The 26,687-nt window shown below is 47.1% G+C and overlaps 1 protein-coding gene across 1 annotated transcript in view; it reads left to right on the forward strand.

The window, feature by feature from the left end:
- LOC137415274 (uncharacterized) overlaps positions 1 to 26,687 on the forward strand; it is a 342,617-nt gene that overhangs the window by 97,023 nt on the left and 218,907 nt on the right. The window contains exons 3-6 of the mRNA XM_078779443.1: positions 2,074 to 2,270; positions 10,328 to 10,445; positions 12,929 to 13,007; positions 26,352 to 26,441. Coding sequence (XP_078635569.1) covers positions 2,074 to 2,270; positions 10,328 to 10,445; positions 12,929 to 13,007; positions 26,352 to 26,441 — 484 coding nt within the window. The remainder of the gene's footprint in view (positions 1 to 2,073; positions 2,271 to 10,327; positions 10,446 to 12,928; positions 13,008 to 26,351; positions 26,442 to 26,687) is intronic.

Here is a 26,687-nt window from a genome sequence, read left to right on the forward strand (position 1 = left end):
ATTTATTTGCTTCGAAATGTCAAATGTGGTTTTTGTTTCTTTTAAAGGTCACATTAACAAAATCTAGAATAATTTCAACATAATTCCAATGAACTTTTGGTTCTAAGTCATCTTCAAAAGTAAGATCACCCCCACAAAAAAAAAATTCCATATTAAATGCCAAGTCTGTAGTTTGAAAATGATAATGTCATAGGTCATGTGGTTTGGCAGCCATCTTGGATAGAAAAACGAACCTTATCCGTTCAACAGGAAACTTCACAAACGTGATCCACTACCCATACATATGCAGAGTGATGGCATCTACCCGTTGTGGGACTATGCGGAGGCATATTGGCGACACAATTGCATTGTTCTAGTTTTTTTAATTTTTATGTTGAAGGCTCTCGTCATGGACTATGTAGTCTTCATCGAGGCCAGGCCTTAAATAAAAGAGCTGCATTGATAGAAAAGTGAAGAAAGAGAGAATAGTGTAATAGTTTTTGAGGAAGTAAAAAAAATCTTCTTTTTGAAAAGGGGAAGGTCATAATTGTTTGGAAATACATGGTAAGGTAAAGAGTTCCATAGTTTGGCAATGGTAGTGAAGAAACAAACATCATAATGGCCCACCCTTGAGTTTTTTTTTTTTTTTGTATACTGTATCGAGGCTCGTGAAAGAGCTAAATTTTGCCAATGTTGCCAATGACCATGCAATTAACATGCGATGTAGTGGCTTGCCGACTATTTCGTGGTCTCGCTAATGGTGGAGGTTAACAAGCAGCAAGTTCTTGGGAGCAGAAAGCGAAGTAATATCTGTAGAAAAGAGAAAGAGTGAAGTGAAGGGAAAATAAGTCATCGAACTAGCAAAGGCTATAATGTACCGTACCAAATCGAAAAACATGCTTGATATATTCACAAAAATTGTTCCATAGCTGTTGCATAAACATCTCTTCGGAAATCCTCAACTAAGGATTTCCTTATAATTAAGGAGATCCTTAAGAGCCATTGCTATGCCAAGCAACCAATCAGATTAGAGATAGGACGCTTGCCCGAAAGCAAGAACATGGAATGAAATACTTGAAATGCAAGAAATACAAGAACATGGCATAAATATTTTAAATAACACTTGTTCTATTGCTATATACACACTTGTTATATGTTGCATGTGCAACACGTGCTTGTGGATGGAGGAGGAATATAATGATTCTGGTGTAACATTAATTTGATTCTCATTCACCATTTTATTTTGAATGTGTAATATGTGCAGTAAATGTTTGGAGACTTTCCAAGAATGGTGACTGTGAAAATATAAAAGTGAAATATGAGTGGGAAACGGCAAGTAAAATATTCTGGATGTCATGAAAGAGTGAAAATGTTTGCTGCGATAATCGTCGTCTTCGTGACCAATTTCCATGAAGGTCACCATTTGGAAACTAAAAGGTTCGTGGTTAAGGACGGGAGAGGGTGGATGCTCCCTTAACTTTAAGGGAGGATTTAAGGAAAAAGTTAAGGATTATTCATATACCATATGCAACCATCTTCAACAAAAGGATGTCCTTAAGGGAAAAGTTAAGGAAATTCGTAACTCTTTCTCTAAGGATGATTTGTGCAACCAGGTCATAACCTTCGCCCATCTTTGGGGGCAGAAGTAATAAAATTCTCAATGAAAATCGAATTAATTTTACACAATAATCATTTTATTCCTCCTTCATCCACAAGCACGTATTCCCTATGCCCACAGCTTATAGAATGTAACAAGCGTCACATGTTCATTATATGTTCTTACTTTCAGACGTCTCTTCCTATCGTTAATCTGAATGGTTGCCTGGCATAGCAACAGCTCCTAAGGATTTCCATAACTTCAAGTGAATCCTTATCCTTAAGGGTTGTAAATGTAATCATTGGCTGAGGAATTACATCATGCCTTAAAAGAAATCGTTCCTTCAGGTTAAGGTAGTTTTATGCAACCGGGCCTATAGCTTTTATATGATGATTTGAATACTACCCTATTGGGGTTGATATTATTGCTCACTCTTTGGAGAGATCTATCTCATCAGGGTTTTCTAATTGTACTTTCCTCACCTTACATACCCACAGCAGTGGAGATGAGCAGCAAACGGGCAATACTAGCACGCCTGCTGGCATGCCAGTGTCTGCGTGCTGCCGATGAGGGAGTAGCCGTACTTGACTACTCCCACTGCAGCTTGGAGGCCGTGCCCAGGGAAGTGTTGTCCTTTGAACGAAGCCTGGTGGAACTCTACCTTGATGCCAATCAGATTGAGGAACTGCCAAGGGTGTGTGCCTGACCTGAGATCCGAGGATCCCGGATTACAATTTCCTTGACCTCACGTTTCCATCGCAGTATGGTGAATTGGGAAGCCAACATACCATAAAAGTGGTGATGATACTCTTTCTCATGGTGAAATAGCAATAGTTTGTGCTAATATTTTTACTTTAGCTTTGCTATTTGCCATTTCATGTTCATGAGGAAATAATAGGTCTCCTGTAACTTACCGTCGCTCCTGATTTATTGTAAACAAACAACAACAACAACAACAACAACAACAACAGGCATTTTAAGGCCATATTCCCTCCTGGAGCGGGGGTTAGCCTTGCGGGCCCCATGACAATCTTCTCCATTTTGCCTTATTTTCTACGTCTGCCCTTGTTAACCCCCTTGCCCACATTTCTTCTTCGACCATCTTTAGCCAAGTCTTTCTCGGTCTTCCCCGTCCTCTACTTCCTGCTACATTCATTTCCATCATTCTTCTCAACCAGTCACTTTCATCCTTCCTCAACACATGACCAAACCATCTCAACCTGTTTCTCTTCACAGCATCCATCATAGGCTCTATTCCCATTATCTTTCACAATTCATCATTTGTCCTCCTCTCTCTCAACCATACTCCGCACATCTACCGAACCATTTGCATTTCCACCCTTTCCAGCCTTCGTTGCTGCTCTACGTTCATTACCCATGTCTCACTCCCATAAATCATAACACTTCTCACACATGCAGCATGCACCTTTCCCTTCAGCTTCAACGACACTCCCCTCCTCGTCAGCACGCCACTCAGTTCCCGAAAATTCTTCCATGCACATCTCACTCGAGCAACCGTTACCGAGTCTGATCCACCTTCTCCATTCAACAAGTCTCCTCGGTAGCAAAAAAAATTCACACCTTCCAGCTTCATGCCGTCTCCAAGATCCAACTCAACATTTCGTCCATCTGCAGCTCCCTCTGTGCACACCTTACACTCGAATGTAGCTGCCACACTGGTTAATCACTCTCTCAGACCACTACATTTTTGATAAACCCACTCAGCGCACATTGTACATTGAATGGAGTTCACTCCGACACCCTTCCTGCACGCAGCACATGGCCACTCCCCAGTTCTTTCCACCTCACCACATGCTTTACCATTTGCCATCACCTTCGTCTTTCCGATATTCACCTTCAGACCTTTTGCCTCTATACATTCCTTCCACTTGTTAATCTTCTCCTTCAGTCCATCCATACTCTCCACAATCCACACCAGATCATCTTCATACAACAACTCCCACGGTAAACCCTCCTTTACATTCTGAGCCAGCACCTCCATCACAGCTACAAATAGTAGTGGACTTAGTACCGACCCCTGATGCACTCCCACCTTCACCTCAAACTCACCACTTTTCCTGTCCTTCGTCCTTACAGCTGTGCGCTCTCTCTCGTACATTGCCATCGCTACTCTGATCAACCATTCCTCCACTCCTAACTTCCTCAATGCCCATGTCACTACTTTGCGTGGAACCCTATTGAATGCTTTCTCCAGATCAACAAACCCAAGAAACAACTTCTTCCTCTTCTCCGAGTACTTCGTCTGCAACTGCCTTACAATAAAAAGCGCATCTGTCGTTCCTCTTCCTGGCATAAATCCAAACTGCATTTTGTTGATGTTCACTTTCTTCCTTATCCTCCTCTCCAACACCCTTTCCAATACATTCATTCCATGCTCTTATAAGTTTATCACTCTATACGAGTGTCACCTTTCCCCTTGTATAGAGAGAAGAGGGCACTCAGTTCTCAATTCACCGGAATGCGGCCTTCTTTCACCACCAGATTACAGATCTCTGTCATTCTCTTCACACCCCAACTTCCCGCTGCCTTCAACATATCTCCCACAACTCCCGTCGGCCCTCCCGCTTTTTTACTCTTCATTGCTTTTATCGCTTCCTCAACTTCCTTCTCAGTTATCTTCTCTGCCGGTCCTAAAACTGGGTTACTCTCTATGTTGCCATCCCATTCATTCTCTGCATTCAACAGCATTTCCATATATCTCTTCCATCTTCCTTTAATTCCATCTGGGTTAAACCTATTCCCCAGAAACTTATTATTCCCCAGAAACTTATTCAAACTGGGTCCCCAGAAAATAATCCTGATTTATTGTAAAGATAGACAGAAATATTGTGTGTACCTTTGCTACCTCCAGCAATCATAATTTTCAACAATATACAGTATATGAGCATTGTGGTGGTGGAGTGGGTGGCAAAGCCTTTTTCCATTGCCCTCACTGGTGTGGGTTTAATTCCCATGACTGCTTAGTGCTATTAATGGAATGGCAACTTCCTGCAATGGAGTGGCAACTTGCCCAGGATTAACTCAAGTTGTAAAAGCCTTCTTTACCTTATTGCGAGCACCCCATGCTCTTTCATGGGGCTTATAGGACACCACCACTACTTTCACCAATAATATCTAAGGAAGATTAACAATATTGATTGGCACTAGCATCACTCAATGCACCAAATGCTATATTTGTTGAACTGGGAAAGAAAAAACAACCAGAAGGTTCTTCACATTGTCAATAATTATTTTGGAACGTTATTTATGTATATAGAAGCACCTTTAGAGGCCATTTTTCCCTGCAGGGCAGTGGTTGGCCTTTTTCAGGCACCGTGGTCCCCTTTTTGAAGCAATGTTTTATGCCCGGATGCTCTTCCTGCCGCCAACCCTGTTGGTCGCCTCTTGCGACACACAGGGAATTACCAGTAAACTGGTACTCAATTTGCCGACCTCAGAAGGATGGCAGGCTGAGTCAACCCCCTTGGTGTTAATTCAGCGATCAATCTGGATTCGAACCCAGGATCCTAGGATCCAAAGCCGGCACCCTAACCGCTGAGCCAACACCAGGCTGAACATTAGCAACGCTATCATGTGCAATCCTTTTTCAGACATTATGGGTCAATTTGGGGTCACAAGGTTATGCACAAATAAGGTGAAACAAGCATTCTGAGCATTGCGCTGCAATACATGTCCCCTACCGGCAGTCTGTCGTCCGGAAAACTGTTGGGGAAATTACCAAAGTTAAAAGTGCCATAACTTTGTCAAAAATGATCGAAACGTCATGAAGTTCGAACTTGATCTGTAACTTATTATAAGGAAACCATGTGCCAAGTTTGAAATCATTAGCGTTAAGAGTTTAGAAAAAAAGTCCGGAAAACTGTTCTTTGCGTGACAGACGGACGGACAGACAGACGGACAGATGGACAGACTGACAGACGGAGGGATGGAGTGCAAACCTATAGTCCCCACCGGTGTGCACCGGTAGGGGACTAAAAGCCCGCAAGGTCGCTCCGTGGAGCAGCCTGCACGTATTGCACTATGTGTGAATTATATAATTACCAACTCATGGTCTGAGGTAACTCGGCTAAAAATTATCCAATTTGCACCAAATAAAGTTCATGAATGGTTGCACATCACCTTACTTCTCACTAAAAGTGGAAACAGAATGTAAATTGGAGTTAAAACAAGGAATATTAACAGCTTTGACTTACCGCACTCCAAATTATAGTCTGGAAAACTGTTGGGAAATTACCAAAGTTCAAAGTGCCATAACTTTGTTAAAAATGATCGAAACGTCGTGAAGTTCGAACTTGATCTGTAACTTATCATGAGGAAACCATGTACCAAGTTTGAAATCATTAGCTTTAAGAGTTTAGAAAAAAAGTCCGGAAAACTGTTCTTTGCGTGACAGACTGACAGACTGACAGACTGAGAGACGGCGGGACGGAGTGCAAACCTATAGTCCCCTCCGTTGTGCACCGGTAGGGGACTAATAAGCCTGCATGATCGCTCCGTGGAACAGCCTGCACGTATTGCACTATAAACCACCTTTAGAGGCCATTTTTCCCCGCAAAGCGGGGGTTGGCCTTTTGCTGGAACCGTGGTTGTTGTTGTTTTTCGGTCCCCTATTTGAAGCAATGTTTTACGGCCGGATGCCCTTCCTGACGCCAACCCTTTTTGCCGCCTTTAACGACAAACAGGGAATTACCAGTGAACTGGTACTCAATTAGCCGACCTCGGAAGGATGACAGGCTGAGTCAACCCCCCTGGCGTTAATTCAGCGATCGACCGGGATTCGAACCCAGGATCCTTGGATCCTAAGCCGGCACCCTAGCCGCTAGCCCAACACCAGGGATATATTGCACTATGTGTTGCACTATGTGTTGCACTATGCACTTCTTTGCATGACGGACTGACAGACGGAGGGACGGAGTGCAAACCTATAGTCCCCTCCGGTGTACACTGGTAGGGGACTATTAAGCCCGCAAGGTCGCTCCGTGGAGCAGCAGGCACGTATTGCACTATGTGTGAATTATATAATTACCAACTCACTGTCTGAGGTAACTCGGCTAAAAATTATCCGATTTGCACCAAATAAAGTTCATGAATGGTTGCAAAGACCCCTACTTCTCACTAAAAGGGGAAGAAGAATGTAAATAGGAGTTAAAATAAGCCCGCAAGGTCGCTCCGTGGAGCAGCCTGCACGTATTGCACTATGTGTGAATTATATAATTACCAACGCACGGTCTGAGGTAACTCGGCTAAAAATTATCCAATTTGCACCAAATAAAGTTTATGAATGGTTGCACAGACCCCTACTTCTCACTAAAAGTGGACACAGAATGTAAATTGGAGTTAAAATAAGCCTGCAAGGTCGCTCCGTGGAGTAGCCTGCACGTATTGCACTATGTGTGAATTATATAATTACCAACTCACGGTCTGAGGTAACGGCTAAAAATTATCCAATTTGCACCGAAATAAAGTTTATGAATGGTTGCACAGATCCCTACTCCTCACTAAAAGTGGAAACAGAATGTAGATTGGAGTTAAAACAAGGAATATTAACAGCTTTGACTTAACGCACTCCAAATTATCGTCCGGAAAACTGTTGGTGAAATTACCAAAGTTCAAAGTGCCATAACTTTGTTAAAAATGATCGAAACGTCGTGAAGTTCGAACTTGATCTGTAACCTATCATGAGGAAACCATGTACCAAGTTTGAAATCATTAGCATGAAGAGTTTAGAAAAAAAAGTCCGGAAAACTGTTCTTTGCATGACGGACTGACAGACGGAGGGACGGAGTGCAAACCTATAGTCTCCTCCGGTGTACACTGGTAGGGGACTAATAAGCCCGCAAGGTCGCTCCGTGGAGCAGCCTGCACGTATTGCACTGTGTGAATTATATAATTACCAACTCACGGTCTGAGGTAACTCGGCTAAAAATTATCCAATTTGCACCAAATAAAGTTTATGAATGCTTGCACAGCCCCTTACGTCTCACTAAAAGTGGAAACAGAATGTAAATTGGAGTTAAAACAAGGAATATTAACAGTTTTGACTTACCGCACTCCAAATTATAGTCTGGAAAACTGTTGGGAAATTACCAAAGTTCAAAGTGCCATAACTTTGTCAAAAATGATCGAAACGTCGTGATGTTCGAACTTGATCTGTAACCTATCATGAGGAAACCATGTACCAAGTTTGAAATCATGAGCATTAAGAGTTTAGAAAAAAAGTCCGGAAAACTGTTCTTTGCATGACGGACTGACAGACGGAGGGACGGAGTGCAAACCTATAGTCTCCTCCGGTGTACACTGGTAGGGGACTAATAAGCCCGCAAGGTCGCTCCGTGGAGCAGCCTGCACGTATTGCACTGTGTGAATTATATAATTACCAACTCACGGTCTGAGGTAACTCGGCTAAAAATTATCCAATTTGCACCAAATAAAGTTTATGAATAGTTGCACAGATCCCTACTTCTCACTAAAAGTGGAAACAGAATGTAAATTGGAGTTAAAACAAGGAATATTAACAGCTTTGACTTACCGCACTCCAAATTATAGTCCGGAAAACTGTTGGGGAAATTACCAAATTTCAAAGTGCCATAACTTTGTCAAAAATGATCGAAACGTCATGAAGGTCGAACTTGATCTGTAACTTATCATGAGGAAACCATGTACCAAGTTTGAAATCATTAGCGTTAAGAGTTTAGAAAAAAAGTCCGGAAAACTGTTCTTTGCGTGATGGACTGACAGACTGACAGACTGACAGACTGACAGACTGACGGACTGACAGACTGACGGACTGACGGACTGACGGACTGACGGACTGACGGACTGATGGACTGACAGACGGAAGGACGGAGTGCAAACCTATAGTCCCCTCGGTGTACACCGGTCGGGGACTAATAAAGAGTTAACAGGCTGCTGTAAGCACGAGCATGAGGAGGGCATTCAAAACTGGCAGAGGGAAGTGCTGATTGGCTGGGTGCAGATGAGCACAGGCTGTTCTCATTGGCCAAGTGCGCAGCTCAGAAAAAAGACGAGACTGATGCATGTGGCCTATTCTAGCATGGGACTTTTTAACGTTTGATGGATTTTTAAAAATGTTATTAAAAAAAAAGTTTTCGTCAGGAGTGAGACCGCGTTATAACAAAGCAGCGTTAATTAAGGTATGACTGTAATTCGTTTTATTTCCATTCAAACCCCTTTTAAATAACTAGAAGGGATATAATAATAGAATTCCTATGTTGATCTTTTTTACAGCACTTACAAACACGTGAATAGGAAAGATTATTAGATAACATTCTCAACCAAACACAGAAGTGGCTCTCAAAAGATCTAAGAAAAAAAAAAAAAAAAAAACACCTTTAGAGGCCATTTTTCCCCGCAAAGCGGGGGTTGGCCTTTTTCGGGAACCGTGGTTGTTGTTGTTTTTCGGTCCCCTTTTTGAAGCAATGTTTTACGGCCGGATGCCCTTCCTGACGCCAACCCTTTTTGCCGCCTTTAACGACAAACAGATGAAAAGATCTAAGAATGATATGCAATAATCCGAGATGCGCTAACCTTTTAAAGTTTCTCGTTATTATGTTCCTTAACTTCAATGCACTTGCTCCATTCGTCCTCTAAACTCTCTGTACAAGGAAAATCCGTTTTCAGGTGGCTTCTTTGGCTGTTGGTGGCTTCTCAGTTGGTTCAGTAATTTTCTATAAGACTGGTGTTGGTTTAACGGTTAAGGTTGCTGGCTTGAGATCTTAGGGTCCTGAGTTTGAATCCTATCAACCAGTTGATTAACACCAGGTGGGTTGACTCAGCCTGTCACCCTTCCGAGGTCAGAAAAATGAGGACCAGCTGACTGGTAATAGGGGGCATTGCATCAGCAGCACAGCCACGTCCCCAGAAGATGATGCAGCCAATCAGCCACAGACTGCATACGAACCACTGCCACCAGTAATTTCCTCATCTTTGGCAAATCAGCAGCTAATTATGTGACTTCAAAAGTCAAAGCAGATAGTAGCCTCTGGAGGTCAGATCTGGCCTGTAAATAATCTGATGCAATCTGTAATTAATTTCACCTTGTACAATTTGAACCATAGTTCTCCATTTGATCATAATGAGGTATGCTGGTGTCTTCGGGTGTCTTCTGATACCTCCTGATACCAATTTAGGTATGCGGGTGTCTTTTGATACCTCAGGGAGATGGATTGCATAACCCCAGGTCACCTGTGGGCATGGTGTAGTACCTGTCAGCCTCCCTTACCAGGGTAACGGTCCGCAGCCATGCGGTTTAAATGGCAGATGGCTCTGCACATCCGGTGGATGAGAGTCCAGTCGACTCCAACAGCACGAGCGGAAGATGGTGAATTCCCAAACGGCCAGCAGAGGGACGGAGAGGAGTAGCGATCCCCTGTCTATTCCACACACTTACCCGTGTGTACCAGCCATAGAAAGGCAATGCCATCATTGCCCGAGGAGACTCGACATGATTATAATAGTTCTTATTTAATTGGTCATAGAGTATTAAATTATTTCTCTGCAATGGATCAACACATTGTGATAAGGACAATTCATCATTTCATTGGTTGTCATATTGTTGAAATTCATGATTTAAAATGGGATTGTCGATCAAAAATGGCATTCATTATAATGACGCTCGTTATAACGAAATTTTCTTCAAATGGAACTCTCATGTGTTTCAAAGAAAGTAATAGTTGTTCTGTTTTTTCTTTCCCGGGATTTATTGTGCAGCAATTATTCAGCTGCCGTGCCTTACGCAAGTTGAGCGTCCCTGATAATGACCTCATGGGCCTGCCATCTGCAATATCATGTCTTACCACCTTGAAAGAACTAGACATCAGCAAAAATGGTGAGATGAGATTTAAAATGTTTCTCCACACTTGTCTGATTTGCTGTAGTAACTGTAGTTTCTACATTTAGAACTGTTGTTGAACTGTAGAACTGTTTTAGAACTGTAACTGTTGCTCTAGTTTCTTCATCATTCATCTTTATGTGACATTTAACCTATTATTTTCCTCTTTGTTCTTTTATTTTACCTTTTTGTTATTTATTTTGAATAAGTTCTTCATCTTTCTTTTTTTCTCTCTCTCTCTCTCTCTCTCTCTCTCTCTCTCTCTCTCTCTCTCTCTCTCTCTCTCTCTCTCTCTCTCTCTCTCTTTCCCTTCCTTTTTATTGTGCTATGATATGTCGGATTTTTTTGTGCGGATTGTGCTATGATTGATCAGAGTAGTGATGGCAATGTACAAAAGAGCGCGCACAGCTGTAAGGACGAAGGATGGGAACAGTGGTGAGTTTGAGGTGAAGGTGGGAGTGCATCAGGGGTCGGTACTAAGTCCACGACTATTTGTAGCTGTGATGGAGGTGCTGGCTCAGAACGTAAAGGAGGGTTTACCGTGGGAGTTGTTGTATGCAGATGATCTGGTGTTGATTGCGAAAGTATGGATGGACTGAAGGAAAAGATGAACAAGTGGAAGGAATGTATGGAGACAAAAGGTCTGAAGGTGAATATTGGAAAGACGAAGGTGATGGCAAGTGGTAAAGCATGTGGTGAGGTGGAAAGAACTGGGAAGTGGCCCTGTGCTGTGGGCAGGAAGGGTGTCGGAGTGACCTCCATTCAATGTACAATGTGCGCGGAGTGGGTTCATCAAAAATGTAGTGGTCTGAGAGGGTCATTAACCAGTGTGGCAGCTACATTCAAATGTAAGGTGTGCACAGAGGAGCTGCAGATGGAGGAAATGTTGAGTTGGATCTTGGAGACGGTGTGAAGCTGGAAGGTGTGAAAAAATTTTGCTACCTCGGAGACATGCTGAATGGAGAAGGTGGATCAGATTCGGCAACGGTTGCTCGAGTGAGATGTGCATGGAAGAAGTTTCGGGAACTGAGTGGCGTGCTGATGAGGAGGGGAGTGTCGTTGAAGCTGAAGGGAAAGGTGTATGCTGCATGTGTGAGAAGTGTTATGATTTATGGGAGCGAGACATGGGTAATGAACGTAGAGCAGCAACGAAGGCTGGAAAGGGTGGAAATGCGAATGGTTCGGTGGATGTGCGGAGTATCGTTGAGAGAGAGGAAGACAAATGATGAATTGCGAAAAATGATGGGAATAGAGCCTGTGATTGATGCTGTGAAGAGGAACAGGTTGAGATGGTTTGGTCATGTGTTGAGGAAGGATGAAAGTGACTGGTTGAGAAGAGTGATGGAAATGAATGTAGAAGGAAGTAGAGGACGGGGAAGACCGAGAAAGACTTGGCTAAAGATGGTGGAAGAAGAAATGCGGGCAAGGGGGTTAACAAGGAGAGATGCAGAAAATAGGGCAAGATGGAGAAGATTGTCATGGGGACCACAAGGCTAACCCCGCTCTAGCAGGGAAAATGGCCTTTAAAATGCATGTTGTTGTTGTTGTTGAAATGTCGGATTTTTTAGTGGATAAGTGGATGCTTTTTTCCCTTGGTCCAGGCCTTGACTTGTACTCAGAATCGACTTATTTATGGTTTAAGACATAACGATTCTGCAGCTTGTTTTAAATACTGTACCTCTATATGATAGAACTGCCTTTAGAGGCCATTTTTCCCCGCAGAGCAGGGTTTGGCCTTTTTCGGGCACTGTGGTCCCCTTTTTGAAGCAGTGTTTTACAGCCGGATGCCCTTCCTGCCACCAACACTGTTAGTCGCCTCTTGCGACCCACAGGGAATTACCAGTGAACTGGTACTCAATTTGCCGACCTCGGAAGGATGACAGGCTGAGTCAACCCCCCTGGTATTAGTTCAGCGATCGACCGGGATTCTAACCCAGTATCCCAAGCCGGCACCCTAACCACTAAGCCAACACCAGGCTCCTACCTCTATATGTTAGCAAACATGTTAAAAAAAACTATTTACATTCCTAATTTATCGGAAAAGTCATCCCACAAAGTAACTCAAATAATATGCACAAAACAGCTTATTTATATTTATAACCCTGGAAGGTAATAAATGTTTAAAAAAAAATGTAATGGGTTCGGGTTAGGGTTAGGGTTAGGGTACGCAGCAAAAGGAGAAATTAACACCTCCATTGTTCTGATTTGACATACAGTTTTGCTAACTACCGTAGTTGATGTAGCTTCATCTTATAATCCAAATCGACTTATCTAGGAATGAAGAAAAGAAAAATGGGGAAATTAGCCAATTCTACTTATACTCCACATCGACTCATAGCTCTAAAAATATGGTATGTTGAAATTTCCCATGTTATTTTTATATTTTAATGCTCCTTGCAGAAAGATTGTGGATGTTGTATTCCTGCACAGGTTTTACTTTCATGTTTGTGCATTCAGAATATTGTGTGTGCTTTTCACAGGCATCCAGTGTCTACCAGAGAACATCAAAAGCTGCAGAGGGTTAAGTGTTGTCGAGGCGAGTGTGAATCCCATAACCAAGTAAGGCCTCTCAGTAACCGGTTATGTTTTTTGTTTCATTTAGAAGCGGTGCAATGCAGAGTCAATTAATGGGAAACACAGCCTTCAACTAATACACATAATGAGGAAATAACTATTTAGAAGGGTATATGGTGGCCTACGTGCATGTATATGGACTAACTAAGAGGACGACCTTTGACCTTTACACACAAAGCTGAGGTATTTACAAGAATTCATTACACTTACACAGGGTGATATTTACAACAATAAAAAACACAGGATTCTCAAATCCGCAACACTGCACCCTCATCCTCCAGGCACGTCGTCGGGCCTATAAAACTTTAACTTAGTGTGGCACGTAGGTGTAGTTCCCTCTACAATTAACCTGACCCTGAGTGCGACAGTTTTAAAACACAAATAAGTATGTCCCCCTGCTGCATTGCACCCTACCTAACAGATTCACGCCCACAGGTAACCGAATTGCAGAATGGTTCTCAAACTATACATGAACGGTCGGGAGCATTATTTACAAGTGACGCTAATTGTATTTACAAAACGCAACCCAGGACCTGCGATTGTTCTTTTGGGGGGGGGGGGGGGAGGGGGGACAGCCTGCGCTGCATCGACGCGCCAGCACCAATAAAGAGCACCATAAAGCACCAAAACGCACCGGAGTGCACAGTCACCACAATTCAAATAAAAACCAAACCCCTGGTGCTGGTCTTCCTCTTCGGCTCCCTCTGCTGGCCATTGTTCTTCCTGATGTTGTCAACTTGTTCTTCTTTCTGGCGGCCTATTTGGACATAATAAAAAGCACAAAACGTGTCCACTTTTTATTTATGGCCCACAGGGGCCGACTCGGGGTGATTCACCTGTGTGGCATAGGTGCCACGTCACCGAGGTCCGCAAGCAAGATCCTGGGCCATCGTGGCCGGTTCCAGCAGAGGGGCCATGCCCCAACCCGTGGGGTCCATGAGTGGTGCTCAGCCACAGACATGTGGTCCATAAGTGGTGCATCGATGCAGGCAGCTGGTTGCGGGGGTTCCGGCACAATGGCGGACTCCCGCACGCTCCCCTCGGTGCCCAGATAGTACGATCCATGGGTCGGGGAAGGAAGACAGAGAGGGCAGGTTAGCGAGGGGTAAGGTCACAAGGGTACACATCAATAAAGGCAATGCAAGGTGAGGTGCGCCTGGAGACCGAGCGGAGAAAAGCTCGTCCCTACCGTACGTCATCCCCCCTGTTACCTGTTCTACCCTTGCCCCTTATCCCCGTATGTACAAAAATCTACACATTTACAAATCCGTCACTACGTCTCGTCCTCCCTATATTTCCCCTATACCAAATTCGTCACAACAATCCCTCTAACCAAATTTGCCATCACCAATTCATCATCAATCCTCATAAGGAGGGAGAGATGGAACAACAACACAATGTCACACCCACGTCATGATGCGTCTCACAATCCAAACATTTGTACAAAAAATAATAAAAACATGGCATGGTGTGGAGTCCTGTCACCTCAGGTGAGTGGATGTAGATGGTGCAAGGAGATTTCAATCCTATATACCTTCTAAATGACATTAACACACTTTACACTACCCGGGGTCTTTCCCTGCCAATCTATTGGCAATATTACTCTATGCGGTTTTAAGAACCAAATTCCCATTGACCAAACTGTGGTGCTTCATCAATTTGGGGTCTCACTCCCCCGATTCAACTCCCTGTGCCTTTGCACAATTTCAGGACTGGGTCGTGTGGCTCTCCCAGCAGGTCTACCCACCTGCACACCTCCACCACTGCAGTTGCCTCCGAGCTTACCTGCTCCTTACCCTAACCTATCTACCTGGGGAAGGCCCTCTGGCGCTCTCCCCACTCGGTGCCCTCTCTGGCACTGGGCTACCCGGGTCCTTCCTCCGGATCCTCGGGCCCCATCCACAACTCTACCGGCTCCCAGAGCCCACCTGCGGCCTCACCTGGCCGACATCCTCACAGTGGTGGAGTGCCCATTTAACTACACACACTAACAGGCCACACGCCCAGCCATTTCCACGTCACTAATGCACCCATCCAAACACCATTCTTCCACACGAACCACAGATGCCAATATCCAACCACAATTTACCGTCTCCCTCTACCTAACTCTTAAACTACCCTCCCCGGGTATTCGTGATAGGGGTCCACTTTTCCCCCATTCACACCTTCGCATCATCCACTCCACTCCACAGTTTCCACCATACTCCCTCCACACCATCCATTCCATACTCCATATATTCCATACTCCATGTATTCCACACAACCATTCTCCATACACCTGTATTTGCACACCTGTGCCATCATTCCTGGTGCTTCCTGCACCCTCCTTCCTCCAGGACCATTTGCTCAACACAACACACAATCACCATTCCTCACTCATACACTGCCCCATACACCTGTTCACTTGCACACCTGTGCAATCACACCTGGTGCCTCCTGCACCCTCCTTCCTCCAGGACCATTCATTCAATACAATGCACAACCACAATTGTTCCTCATGCACTGCTCCATACACTTCCACGCTCACACACACATCCTTCCCGAGCATTGCCCCGCAATTCCTCATTTGCTCGATACTAAGACTCTCACACACACGGCATCATCTGATCTACCTGGTGCCCTGCTAAAACTCGCGCTTCCCAGTCGCCCCTTTAAACTAAGCACATCCCACGTCATTAACAACCATTCTAACCTCTCTGCGTCCCCGACTACCTGTACCATGTCGCTACTTAACGCTACCGTTACCTATGGTCAATCTTCTCTAGATCCCTATCATTTTATCCTAACCCTCCCTCGGCGAGCTTACACTGCCATAAACCCCATAGCTAGTGCTCATGTGCCCCGTGTGAGGGATGGCAGATTTGCCATCCCACCACATCGGGCATCTCTCACTACCAATTTTGCCATTAAATTCCAACCAATCAAAAAATTGCCAATCACTGCCAATCATTCTACCAATCATCAATCTGCCAATCACAAATTCCTTATCCTCAATTTCGGGTCCAAAACACTATCATCATCACAGTCCACTATATCTGAGCCTCCGTGCGTCTTTACCTCATTAAAACTCGGCTTCGCAAAGCCGAGCAATGAATTCGGGTGGTTTGGTCGCCTGCAGGTTGAATCTGTCCGGCATTCGGTTCAGGGGAGGCGGTTTGGTCGGGCCGAGATTCCACGCACCATCTCGGCGTGGATCCTTGCGGCCTCCGGCCCGATGGCTCAATCTCGCCCGGTCGGAACCCCGTCCCCACGAGGGGGCACCGTGCCGCTTCCTCTTACCCGCCCTTGAACCGGACCGGTCGCCTTGCCCGGCTAGGCCCGGACTCGACCGTACAGGGCGGGGCCAGGCCCGAATCGGGCGCGACGCTTCGAAGAGAAGCGATGCAGCACCGACCCGCGCCGGGCCTCGCATGCAACAAAGCGCACCGCGCCCCGAGTGCTCGCCTCGGCTATCCGTCGCCCTAACTGCTAACCCGGTTAACGTCGATGCTTCACTTGCATGCTCACACCACGCGACCCTTTTCACACTCACCAAACCCGGCGTCTCGGCGCCTCCAGTGCATCCCACACACTCCGTCCATTCCACCACCGCACTCCCTGTTACACACCACACCTCTTGCACACACTCGCCGTTCGCACACTTCCTTAACACACCTCGCGCACCGTCTTGCGCACTCTCCTCCGCTACGTCCTCCGTAACTCTCACCATGGGCGTGCACTCTCGCATCCACCCACTCACGCGCTTCAATGGGCTCTCCCACACCCGCGCCACAACCAACTCAGGTGTGCTTCCTCGCACACTCTCAACCATTCCAAGCGTGCATTCTCGCACCCGCTCCACCACCAACTCACTCTCCGTGTCACTCTCACCCTCGCACGTACACTCCGTATCGCTCTCACTCTCTGTGTCACACTCCGTACACCTTATAACACGCTCACCCTTTGACGCACACTTTTTCCTCACACGCGTGCCATTCGCTTTAACACAGCACACAAAGGACCTTCCATGAATGCCCGGGTGCTTTCGCGATCCCAATCGCGCGACATTCTCTTCGCACCAAACACTCTGCCGAAAAACCTCTTAGCACCATATACAGCCCGTCTCACCTTCGGGGTTCTTCTTCCTCCCTGCACCAACACCTGCAAATCTTTATAAGGATTAAGCACGGCATCAAGGTTTGAGCACGGACTTTGCACATTATCCATTCCCTCCTCCAACTGTTGCTCTTTTACGTCTGTCTTTTCAATTTCAATTTTACCCACTACTGCTTTTTCTTTAACGACCGCTGGCTTTATTAAAATTCCCTGTACTTCAGCGGTCGCTGGCTGCCCCAAACCCCGAGTCGCAATCTCTATACCCGTCATTTTACCCGCGCTTTCCTCCGCCTCGCTCAACCAGCGCTTCCCGGCCTGCTTTACCTCGCCGTGCACCCTTGGGACCCCCTCGCCCAACATGCGATCCATGGTCTCCCCACATTTTTGTGTGCTCTCCCCACATTTTCGTATGCTCTCCCCACATTTTTGTATGCGGTCACCCATTCTGTCCCCAACTTTACCGATTCGCTCCAATTTGCTGTCTAACTTCCCAATTTGGGCACAAGTACCCCTTGCTTCGTCCCTCATTCTGCTTTCCATCCCTTCGATTTGGTTTCCCATGTCATTCTTCAATTCATTTCTCAATCCCATATTCCCCATTTGGATGATTGCCTGTAGCTGCGCCATGAGGCCCTGCATGTCAAAGCCCGCTGGTAGAGCGGGCTCGGCTACCGCACCCACGTGCGAGGCGCCATTTTGTGCTGCTGCAACCTCGTGCGCGGTGCAATTTGGTGCCGCTGCAACATCGTGCGTGAGGGCGCCATCTCGTGCGCCTGAAACCTCTGCAACCACATCCTCATTGCTCTCCTCTTCTTTCTCCCCCATATACATTTCCCTGGGGTCCTGGGTCGCTTCTAACCCCCCTTCTAACTCACCCACCAGCATCCGATCGCCTTGAGCATCCATGGCACGATTTTAAATTTGGATGTTAAAATGAAATTTTGGGCCACTCGTAATTTGAGTGCACTAAGCGCACTTCAGGTCCGAATCTCGCTCCTGACACCAATTGTTATGGATCTCTCCGTCGGCCCTTTTTCCCCTTACCAAGGGGGGATTAGTCCCCTTGTCTGCAACTGACCGACGTGAGTCCTGAAGCTGCTCAGCTCCCTCCAGGGAGGCAGGTGAGCAACCTCGTTCGAGACCGTGGACAAGATGTTATTTGCCGAGCGGATGGCAGCCCGCGGCTCGAACCGTTAACAGAAACTAACCCGATCCTATTCGTTGGCCAAATCATGCCACAGGTATTCAATGGGGAAATCACGAAAACAAAACGGATGTAAAGGAAAGAAGGCAAGGTAGGAAGAACAAATATAATTTATTACTACTAATTATGTACAAGTCAAAAAGAAACCAAGGAGGAGGAAAGATACGAAAATAAAGACAGAAGGATGGAAGGATCAGAAGACACAGTGCAATACTAACTTATCTAAACAGGCTTAACTTATACCCCAGGACAACACAGAAGACGGACGACAATCAGACTTACACAAATGGGGAATGAAGGCAGGAACGAATGGCTTGAAGGGGAGGAAGGTTCAGTTGGAGCTCCCGCACGGGACGTCGGGCTCGACCTCGACGGCCACCGATGCCACCGATCCCACAGCAATTGGTTCCCGCGTAGCAGCGGGTCGAAGCTGCGTGTCACAGGAGGGCCGGACTATGGTGGTCTCAAAGCTGCGGTTGGTTCACTCAACTTTCGCAGTGCTCACTCCTCCACTGAACTCGACTTTGTTGCTCCTCCTCCACTGAACTCTCAACAACAACCACTCTGCTGCTCCTCCTCCACTGAACTCAACTCGCTCCCGGTGGACTGCTGTGGGAGGCTCCGGGCGACGGGTTTTATAGCGCCACACCCTGGAACGTTCGCGAAACTCCCCGATCGTTCTCTCTCCGCCCTCTCAAGCCAAACCCCTCGTGCTTGGTTGGTTGGTCGGGGCTGGCTCACTCCTCCCTCCTATGACGAGGTGGAGACACGCCTTTCTTCTCCGAGTTAGAGCACATGGCAGTGGCGGCGAATGCAGTTGGCAATGCGGTTGGAAATGGAGGCTTTGGGAATGGAGGCTTTGGGGAATTTGAAAAGGGAACTATCTTATTTCAATTCGGTGCGATGCAGAGTCAATTAATGGGAAACACAGCCTTAAACTAATACACATAATAAGGAAATAACTATTTAGAAGGGTATATGGTGGCCTACGTGCATGTATATGGACTAACTAAGAGGACGACCTTTGACCTTTACACACAAAGCTGAGGTATTTACAAGAATTCATTACACTTACACAGGGTGATATTTACAACAATAAAAAACACAGGATTCTCAAATCCGCAACAATATAATGTTTTCCAATTGGCTCTGTGCATGCATTTAGCAGAAGTGTGGCAACAAAGATTGTTAGTCTTTGAATACCCCGTGATTATTATTGAGAGATTTATGGATTATCGTATACGCCACCACATGCAGGCTTGTAATTGATTGTGATGTTCTGACGCATTCGTCACACTTTCTGATAATATTGTTTTCCTTCATCATCGCTTCTGTGTGGTCATTTTGCCTAGTGCCGTGTCCACTAATTTCAAGTTTCGTGGTCCAGCGCTACTTGGTTTCAGTACTCTAACTTATCATCAACCTGTGATATCTGTTCACTGATTTATGTGTCTGTGTTGACCTACGTTAAACCAGTTTGATGAGTTATCGGGGTTTTTTTGGGTCTATTTGGCCATACTCTCATTACGGGTGCCATCTTGCAAAAACCCAAAAACTTTGCACCTCTATATCTCCAACACCGCTCCATGGAAAAAAATTGAAACATGTCTGACTGTCAATTACTCCTCATGGGAAACTACATATATCTTCATGATGATGTCATCGATACCTTAATTATGACGTTGTAGGAGTTGCGGACAATGAGAGGGCGAGACACTTCTTGGCTTGTTCAAAGCTCCTTTATTTCAACAGAACTAACTCACTACCGGAACTCATGCATCTTTTATAACACAAATCACTCTTAAGGGGGCGTGGCTCCAACAACCGAGCGCACGCCACGCCCATACCATCAATAGCCCCACTGGTCCCGTGCCTGTGGATTATGTTGTCTCAATGGGGTAACCCCCACATGCTCCCCCCCAGAATTCACTCGCACGGGCAATGTCAGCTTTCGGGGGGCCTTAACCACCCGGCCAAAACGACCCCTGATGACCCGAGCAGGGACTGTTAGCGGCTTGGCGGTAGGCAGGCCAACCGGGGACTTACCTGACGGGGGATGGCCCCACCGTGGGGGTTGAGCCAACCGAGGGGGCTGGTCTAGGTCCAAGTGAGCCAGCTTGAGGCAGTCCACCGAAAGGTGGTCCGGTTTGCCGCCGATGTCGACCACAAAGGACTTGACCCCGGCCTCCAGAACGTGGAAAGGCCCGTCATAAGGCGGCCGAAGCGGCCCCCGGTGTGCGTCATGGCGAACAAAGACGTACTCCGCTGTACGTAGATCCGGCAGGATGTGGGCCTGAGGCAAACCATGTTGAGATGTGGGCACTGGTGCAACCATCTTGGCATTCTCCCGGAGAACCGACCGCTGAAGGGCAGCAGACCAGGGGCTTGTGGCGTCAGGCGTGAACTCCCCGGGAACCCACAGCGGCTGGCCATAGACGAGCTCCGCGGATGAGGACTGGAGGTCTTCCTTCGGGGCTGTCCTGAGGCCCAACATGACCCACGGGAGTCTGTCGGCCCAACTGTCATCCCGTAGGCTGGCCCTGAGAGCAGCTTTCATAGAGCGATGGAACCTCTCACACAATCCATTAGCCTGGGGATGATATGCAGTGGTGCGATGGAGCTTTATGCAGTGGTGCCCCCAACCCCTGGGCGACAGCACCCCAGAGCTCTGAAGTGAACTGGGGGGCCCCTGTCTGAAGAGATGTCTGAGGAGGCGCCAAAACAGGCAACCCAAGTGCCGATGAACGCCCGGGCCACATCAGCGGACGTTGTAGATGTGAGCGGGATGGCCTCTGGCCACCTGGTGGTCCTATCGACCATCGTGAGGAGGTGGGTGAATCCCCGCGAGGGGGGGAGAGGCCCTACCAGGTCCACGTTAACATGGTCAAACCGTCGCTCGGGCACTGTGAATGGCGCCAATGGGGCCTGGGTATGGCGATGCACCTTCGAGCTTTGGCACTCGACGCAGGTGTTGGCCCAGTCACGCACATCCTTCCTGAGCCCGTGCCAAACGAACTTCGCCGCCACCAACTTTTGTGACGCCTTCCTGCCCGGGTGAGAAAGACCATGGACGGCATCGAACACCAGCCGTCTCCAGTTGGTGGGTACGACGGGTCGAGGCTGTCCCAAAGATACGTCACACAATAGCGTGGTGCCCGTGTCTTTGAACGGCACATCAGACAGTCGAAGCCCCGTGATCGCCGCCCTGCAGGCCTACACATCCGGGTCGGCGATCTGATCGGCCGCCATGCGGGCGTAGTCGATGCCAAGGTGAATCGCGCCAGCTATGGACCGGGAGAGACAATCGGCGACCGTATTATCCTTCCCAGCAAAATGTTGGATGTCCGTCGTGAACTCGGAAACGAAGGAGAGCTGGCGTTGTTGACGGGCAGACCACGGCTCCGAGACCTTGGCCATGGCAACAACCAGGGGCTTGTGGTCCACAAATGTCGTGAACGGGCAGGCTTCCAACAGGTAACGGAAGTGTCGGACAGCTAGGTAGAGGCCTAGGAGCTCACGATCGAAGGTGCTGTACTTTCGTTCGTTAGGGCGGAGCTGCCGGCTAAAAAAGGCAAGCGGCTGCCACGCCCCGTTGACCCACTGCTCATGCACGGCGCCAACCGCATAGTCCGAAGCGTCCGTGGTGAGAGCAATCGGTGCGTCGGGCGACGGATGCGCCAGCATGGTTGCGCTGGCGAGGGCCAGTTTAGCATCCGTGAAAGCCTTGGCCATCTCCTCGGTTCAGTCACTGGCGCATTTGGTAGGCTTGCCCTTGAGGGCCTCATAAAGGGGCCGTATCAGCTGGGCCGCCCGGGGCACGAAACGATGGTAAAAGTTCACCATGCCCAAAAACTCCTGCAGAGCCTTGACGGTGAGGGGGTGCGGAAAACCGTTCACAGCCTCCACTTTAGACGGCAGTGGGATGGCCCCCTCCCTCGTGATGCGGTGGCCGAGAAAGTCAATTGAAGCCACCCCGAACAAGCACTTGGCCGGGTTAATGATAAGGCTGTGCTGACTGAGGCGTTCAAAGAGCGCTCAGAGGTGAAGCATGTGCTCCGTCCTGGAAGCGCTGGCAATGAGGATATCGTCCATGTAATCGAACAGAAATGGCAAATCCCGCAACACGCTGTCCATCAGGCACTGGAAAGCCTGGGCCGCGTTCTTGAGCCCAAAAGGCATACGTAGGAATTTGAAAAGCCCGAACAGTGTAATCACCGCGGTCTTAGGAACGTCCTGCGGCCGGACGGGGACCTGGTGGTAACCAAGAACGAGGTCCACCTCAGAAAAAAAAACTTTACCGGCCAAGCGGGCAGAAAAATCCTGGATGTGCGGGATTGGGTAGCGGTCAGGGGTAGTGGCGTCGTTAAGGCGGCGATAATTCCCGCACGGGCGCCAACCGCCACCCGGCTTCGGCGCAATGTGGAGAGGCGAGGCCCACAGGCTGTTGGACCGTCGTACTATGCCAAGACGCTCCAACGTGTCGAACTCCGCCTTTGCGATAGCGAGTTTTGCCGGGTCGAGGCATCGAGCCCGGGCGTAGACAGGTGGGCCGGTGGTCGGAATGTGATGCTCCACTCCGTGACTGACAACAACGGCTGAAAAGGAGGGCCGTGTAAGGGCCGGGAACTCGGTGAGGAGGCGGGCGAACTCATCAGAGGTCGAGAGCGTGCACGCAAGCCTCGTCAAGGCGGAACCGCTCAGCGAGCATGGAAGAGAACTGAATGTCTCCGCATTAATGAGCCGCCGATTTTTAACATCCACCAATAGGCCGTTGGCGCAGAGGAAATCAGCGCCCAGCAAGGGGGTGGACTCCCTCGCCGTGACAAAATCCCATGTAAACCGCTGCCCGCCAAAGCACAGTGCCACGGTCCGTTTGCCAAAAGTCTGAATAGCACTGCCGTTGGCGGCTTCCAGGGCAGGGCCGTGACTCCCGGCCTCCCGGTCCAATGCCGACGCAGGTAGAACGCTCACCTGGGCCCCCGTGTCGCAGAGGAAACGACGTCCAGAGTCGGTGTCCTAAATGAACAACAAATTGCCTGAACGGCCGACGCTCATGGCAGTTAACGAGCGCCGGCCACGCCGTTTTCCGACTCGCTGAAGCTGCAGGGTAGCCGGCATGCCTTGGCCTTGGGCCAAACCTTGCATGGTAAAAGCACAAGCCTGGGGCCTTCCGCCGCTGGGCCGTAATGGCGGCCGCAATGGTGTCCGCCAGCGGCGTAGGCTCGACGGGGCCGGGGTCCCATGCAGCCGCACTACATTGCTGTCTGGCGGAGAAAAACTTGTCTGCTTCCCTGGCCAGGGCGCGGAAATTCTTAACAGACGAGTTGGCCAGGGTTGTCCGTACCTGTCCTGGCAGCTGTTTCAGGAACAGTTCTTTGAAGAGGAAACATGGTCGGTGGCTGCCTAGGAGAGACAACATGTGGTTCATCAGCTCCGACGGCTTGGAGTCGCCCAGCCCGGGTAGAGAAAGTAGCTGGCGGGCGCGCTCGACCTTAGTGAGCTTGAAGGTTTCGAGCAGCAGCGCCTTTAGCGTCTTGTACTTGCCGCCCTTCGGAGGATCCTGGAGCAGGCTCACCACCCTGGTCGCAGTGGAGCCGCTGAGCGCAGACACGACATAATAATACTTCGTGTCGTCAGCAGAAATGCTCCGAATGGCGAATTGGGCCTCAGCTTGTGCGAACCAAACGGCAGCTTGTCGTTCCCAAAATTCCGGCAGTTTAATCGAAACTGCGCTTGTCGCCATGTTCGTTTGAAACTCCGAAAATGTTCAAGAGCAAGACGGGGTCACCAATGTAGGAGTTGTGGACAACGAGAGGGCGAGACACTTATTGGCTTGTTCAAAGCTCCTTTATTTCAACAGAACTAACTCACTACCGGAACTCATGCATCTTTTATAACACAAATCACTCAAGGGGGCGTGGCTCCAACAACCGAGCGCACGCCACGCCCATACCATCAATAGCCCCACTGGTCCCGTGCCTGTGGATTATGTTGTCTCAATGGGGTAACCCCCACAACGTCATAATTAGACAAGTAGAACACTTGATCCGATCAGTTTGAAATTTTTTGAGCATGATCTATACAAAAATTGTATGGGAGAATTCAATTGATGATGTCATTGGTCACGTGTTGTGGCAGCTATATTGGATTGAACATAAATCGACATCATAAATCAGCCACACAAACATAGTAGCTAATAAACACCCCACAAAATACACCACACAAACACGTCCTGATGAGGGTCTGCAATCTCTACTCTTTCTTGTTTAAGCTGTGTATTCCTCTTTGAAAAACAACATTACTTTCTGGTACATCTAATACAATACTCTTAAAAAGTCGCTTGTTAAATGTTCAGACAGATATATTTATACTTCAGTCATCACTGTATACTCAGAAAATTTTGTTTGCATTCTCTGTAGTTATTGGCCTCGTGTGGTGTTTCTTCCTTGGTCATCATTTTCTCCATAATACCTGTGATTCCACAGGCTGTGCTCTTAATGCACCTGCCCTCACCTACTCATTTTGTGGTTTTTTTTTTTTAACCTCTGCCACTAAAGGTGGATGGAAGGTTATGTTTTCACCCCTGTCTGTCTGTTTGTCCGTTTGTCTGTCTGTCCGTTTGTGAACAAGATATCTCAACAAGTTATGGACGGATTCGGACAAACTTTGGCAGAGATGTAGCGTATGTGACAAGAATGAAATGATTGGATTTTGGTGAAGATCCGGATTCGGATCCGGCTACTAGAATTTTAAAAGTGATTCTTCACCATTGGGAGATCAGGCTAAACACGATACATCGCAGGATATCTCAATAATTTATGGACAGATTTCTACGAAACTTGGTGGAGAGGTTGGGTGTCTGACAAGGACGATTCGATTCGATTTTGGTGAAGATCTGAATATGGATTCGGATATGAGAATTAATTAATTTCAAGTACTTCTTCACCATTAGGAGATAGGGCCAAAAACCATACATAGCAGGATATCTCAAAAGGTTATGGATGGATTTGGACTAAACTTGGTGGAGAGGTTGGGTGTGTGAGTATGAAAAATCGATTCAATTTTGGTGGATCCGGATCCGGCTAGTATAATTTTTTGTCCCCCGTCGCACCGCGGAGCGAAAGGGGGACTATGGTTTTCCCCTCCGTCCGTGTGTGCGTCCGTGCGTCCGTGCGTGCGTATGTGCACTGCAATATCTTTATAAAAGTAAGCGAAGGAACGAATTCTAATTTGGTGTGTGGGTGCAACCAGGCATATGGAAGAACCCTATTGAAAATTAGGTCACCATGTCAAAATCCAAGATGGCTGTCACCATATCTAAACCTTGTGAGCGTGATATCTTGAAAAGTAAATGTCTGAACCTTGTGAGCGGAATATCTTGAAAAATAAATGAACTACTAACTTCTAATCCGGTGTGTTGGTGTATCGAGGCATAAGGAAGAACGCTATTGAAAATTGGGTCGCCACGTCAAAATCCAAGATGGCCGCCACCATATATATGTCTGAACCTTGTGAGCGAAATATCTTGAAAAATAAACGAACTACTAACTTCTAATCTGGTGTGTGGGTGTATCTACGCATAAGGAAGAACCCTATTGAAAATTGGGTCGCCACGTCAAAATTCAATATGGCCGCCTTGCGTCTTCCACTTTGTCAACTCACATCACTTCACCTACGGGGGACCTAGGCGTAACGCTTGTTTAAATTGATTCTTCACCATTGGGAGATATGGCCAAACGATATGCAGCATGATATCTCAAAAAGTTGTGGACAGATGATTTTGATTAAATGTGATTCTGTATTGTGATTTTCTGGTCTACTTTGGGATACAAAACGTAAACTGTTCACCTGGCAGAGGTATGCTCTCTTCTGAGTGCCGTTCTAGTTTTACATTTTACTGTCTATTATGCTATATTTTGCATTTTGCTCTTTTTTACATTGTATATATATATATTTATATATACAAATTTGTTAATTTTGTGTTTTTATGCGTATCTCCTGAACCCCTCTGTGTCCTTTTTCATTTGCAGTCTTCCTGAGGGGTTCAGCCAGCTGGTGAACCTTACCCAGCTTTACTTGAATGATGCTTTTTTGGAAGTATTACCTGAAAACTTTGGCAAGTAAGTCTCAGTAGATATTGGCTAAAAGTTTAAAGTAGCATGAAAGAACGATATGAAAGAACGATGGAAGGCAAAAGTGAAAATATATCTGCCTAAACCAATCTAATGAACTTCTCACAAAAAAAGACAATAGAATACCTGGGGCATTCAAAATGTTAAATGAATGAGATACAACAGTCCAAGAAATGCAAATGTTTTTCATTCTCTATATACGAGTACAAGTGTGTGTGTGTGTGTGTGTGTGTG

Source organism: Myxine glutinosa, chromosome 1 (genome assembly GCF_964187855.1).
Source record: "Myxine glutinosa chromosome 1, kmMyxGlut1.1, whole genome shotgun sequence".
Lineage (NCBI taxonomy): Eukaryota > Metazoa > Chordata > Myxini > Myxiniformes > Myxinidae > Myxine > Myxine glutinosa.